Source organism: Frankliniella occidentalis, unplaced genomic scaffold (assembly GCF_000697945.3).
Source record: "Frankliniella occidentalis isolate FOCC.00 unplaced genomic scaffold, Focc_3.1 Scaffold59, whole genome shotgun sequence".
In the NCBI taxonomy this organism is placed as follows: Eukaryota; Metazoa; Arthropoda; class Insecta; order Thysanoptera; family Thripidae; genus Frankliniella; species Frankliniella occidentalis.
The window spans coordinates 620,410-623,610 of NW_026267189.1; the positions used below are offsets into that span (position 1 = coordinate 620,410).

The 3,201-nt window shown below is 51.7% G+C and overlaps 1 protein-coding gene and 1 long non-coding RNA gene across 2 annotated transcripts in view; one reads left to right on the top strand and one right to left on the bottom strand.

Moving 5' to 3' along the window:
- The window catches only part of LOC127749494 (uncharacterized), a 9,215-nt gene extending 8,587 nt beyond the window's left edge, over window positions 1–628 (top strand). Inside the window, exon 3 of the long non-coding RNA XR_008011190.1 lies at window positions 480–628. This is a non-coding gene — a long non-coding RNA (uncharacterized LOC127749494). The remainder of the gene's footprint in view (window positions 1–479) is intronic.
- LOC113216761 (uncharacterized) overlaps window positions 1–3,201 on the bottom strand; it is a 33,063-nt gene that overhangs the window by 10,089 nt on the left and 19,773 nt on the right. Inside the window, exons 2-5 of the mRNA XM_052267778.1 lie at window positions 2,397–2,561; window positions 1,322–1,471; window positions 1,129–1,248; window positions 462–779 (exon numbers count right to left, since the gene is read on the bottom strand). Coding sequence (XP_052123738.1) covers window positions 462–779; window positions 1,129–1,248; window positions 1,322–1,471; window positions 2,397–2,561 — 753 coding nt within the window. The remainder of the gene's footprint in view (window positions 1–461; window positions 780–1,128; window positions 1,249–1,321; window positions 1,472–2,396; window positions 2,562–3,201) is intronic.

Below are 3,201 nucleotides of genomic sequence, written 5' to 3' on the forward strand. Positions count from 1 at the left end.
AGATTTAAAAGGGGGGGGGGCGGGGGTAAAATGCAAATTTTAATTCGATGTCGATAAAAATCGGTACATCTGATGAAAATGTGTTTCTTATATTTTCTATGGTGACAATTTTTCGGTCGAGTGGTGGAAATCGGTTGCACATACGTGGCCTTCCCTGTTTGTTGCTCTCGCGTCGACTACGAACGCGAGCAGGTGTCAGTCTGCCGAGAACTGGAAAGGTCACGGGAAAGCTTATGGTATATATTCAATCACATTTCGCGATTTTTAAGCAGAATCTACTCGAAAATCATCACCCCGGCTTGAAAACTGCGCACGTCGTCGATTCTCGAAGCCCGCTTCTTGGGGCAACACAACCTCTCTTGCTCAAGATTTAGATACGGTTTAAAAACTTTAAAACTTTTTAACGTGTTTTCTAGTGCAAACTCTTTCATTAAATTTCTGTTTTTGTAAATGTGCTTTACCTGTGCCACTTCCGTCAGCAGGCAGGGGGGCATGTAGCAGCCGTTGAGGCGGACGGCCTGGAGGTGGCGCCGCTTGTGGCGCAGCAGCAGCACGAAGAAGAAGCAGTCGCCGTCGTCGAAGAAGTCGGTGCTGAGGCCGCTGATGTCGAGCTCCCGGAGCGACGGGCAGCCCAGGCCGACGTCGGCGTGCTTGAGCAGGCACCGCCACGCGCCCTTGAGCACGAGCGTGCGCAGCGCGCGCAGCGAGCCCACCACGGACAGCGACTCCAGGTCCTGGCCCGCCGACGCCGTCGACGCCCCGCCCACCGCCGCCGTTCCCTGCGAGCAGATCCCGAATGCCGGGATAGAGGTGAGACAATGACTACCAGCATTTAAAACTTTTTAAATTTGAGCCTTATTGCACCAGTTTCTCGGTCTGGGATGTCTATTATATAAATTCGTGTTTCCTGTACAGAAAATGGGGCGCCAAGGATAGCGCCTGCCACGCGCTGGGTAGGCAAACCCGCCTAGCAGCTGTGTCGAGACGGCGGCCCGCCCACACCCGCCCAGGGCGCCCGTCCTCGTGCAAGTGAACGTTTAGACCAATTTTTTTCCTCGCGTCCCCGTTTCTTCTTGTGGGAGCACCTCGAGTAGTGGAAAGTCTACCGCACACAAGATTTCAAGTCACCTGTTCCTGGTCGCTCGCCTTGAAGCTGCACCCGGCCACGTTGGAGTTGATGAAGAGGGTGAGCGTCTCCAGGTGGTCCTTGAAGTGGAGCAGGATCCGCTCGATGACGCTGCCGTCGATCTGAGGAGAATGTCGGGAACATCATCACGACGGCTGCATCCTCTGGCACGGCATCCTCGAGCGCGCTCCCTACCTGACTGGTGGTCTGCAGGTACAGCTCCCGGACGCGGCTGACGCCGCTGCTCAGTGCGTCGGCCACCTCGGCGGGCATGTCGCAGGTGTAGCCCGAGTAGTCCAGGTAGCGGAGCGAGGGCGCGCGCCGCAGCACCTCAATGAAGTCATTCTGCAGGTGAGAAGGGCGCCACAATTGATTTTAGTTTGAGTGGATTTATTTAAGAAAGACAGCTCGTGCCTACGACCTCGTCCGATTTGGCTGATATTTGGTGGACATGTTCCTCAATTGAATTGAAAAAAAGGCCAGGAAGCGTTTGGCCGAGAAAAATTAACTTCCGGAACTGTGGGCAAATTAGTGGTTATGCAGGCATTTTGGGTATTTTGCGCTATGACTAGAGTTTTGGTCCTAGACTGTCATCTCAGGTGTCTCCGGATGCAGAATGGACCAAGGAACAAGAATATGCCATCGGAATGTCTCTACGACCCATAGTTTTTGAGATATTGTCAAAAATAGCGAAATTTCATTTACCCAGATCACCCCAAAAAAGTTTCTGACCCATTTTCCCCAAGAAAGTTTTGAAATTTCGCTATTTTTGACAATATCTCAAAAACTATGGGTCGTAGAGACATTCAGATGGCATATTCTTGTTCCTTGGTCCATTCTGCATCCGGAGACACCTGAGATGACAATCTAGGACCAAAACTCTAGTCATAGTGCAAAATACCCAAAATGCCTGCAAATAAACCACTAATTTGCCCACAGTTCCGGAAGTAAATTTTTCTCGGCCAAACGCTTCCTGGCCTTTTTTTCAATTCAGTTGAGGAACATGTCCACCAAATATCAGCCAAATCGGACGAGGTCGTAGGCACGAGCTGTCTTTCTTAAATAAATCCACTCTTTACCACTTTAGTGATGGGGGTGCGACAACATTTTAAATTCAAAATTTTTTGGGTTAGTTTCCTTTTCTAAAACATGAATGGCAAATTTTTAATTTTGGAACACTTTTATGACTTCGCCACGTGCATGCTTGTCTCGGATTCTCTGGCACGGCCTACCGGCCGGACGCGCCCGGCGGGTAGGCCGCCCCTCGCACCTGCGTGTCTCTGGTGTAGCGGAGCTCCGCGCCGAGCCAGAGCGAGTCGTCGTAGGCCAGGCGCTGCCACACGTCGCACACGCGCGCCGCCCGGCACACCAGGTCCTCCAGCGGCAGCAGGGAGAACACGTGCAGCAGCAGCTCCTCGGGCAGGCACTCGATCGTCTGCGTATCAAGGAGGAAGCGAAAAAAAAGATAAAATTAAAGACGTAGGACATAAAAAGGCATCGCGCGAACGTCAACCGCCTCTCAAGTGGATGGAAAAGCTCTTCGATTAATACAAAGTTGCAAGTTTACTGAAGATGAGGCGACTTGTGGCCAAGGAATCTCTCTCTGGTTTACGGGGTATGAGGACTGTATCGCCTTGGGCTCGCACAGACACACACACAAAACGCTCAATTCCGATCGCAGGCCTAAAAGCGCTTGCTTGACGACCGGCACTAAACGTGTCACATTCGCAGAACGAGTATTCCCCCTTTTTTGTGGTGTTTATGATGCGCCCTCTGCAGAGTCATACGGTTCCGATGTAGGCTTTAGCAGGCAGTCATTATCTCTCTCTCTCTCTCCTTCTCTCTTTTTCGCACTCTCACTCTCCGTCCTCGTGGGGGCTCCGGATTGCGGTGGTGTGTTGCCTCTCCATCCGCTCCTTATAGATTACTACAATGTACCCAAAATGTAAGACCGCGATACGTTTCGTTTCCCGTCGCCCAACAGCACTCACTCACTCACTCACTCACTCACTCACTCACTCACTCACTCACTCACTCACTCACTCACTCACTCACTCACTCACTCACTCACTCAC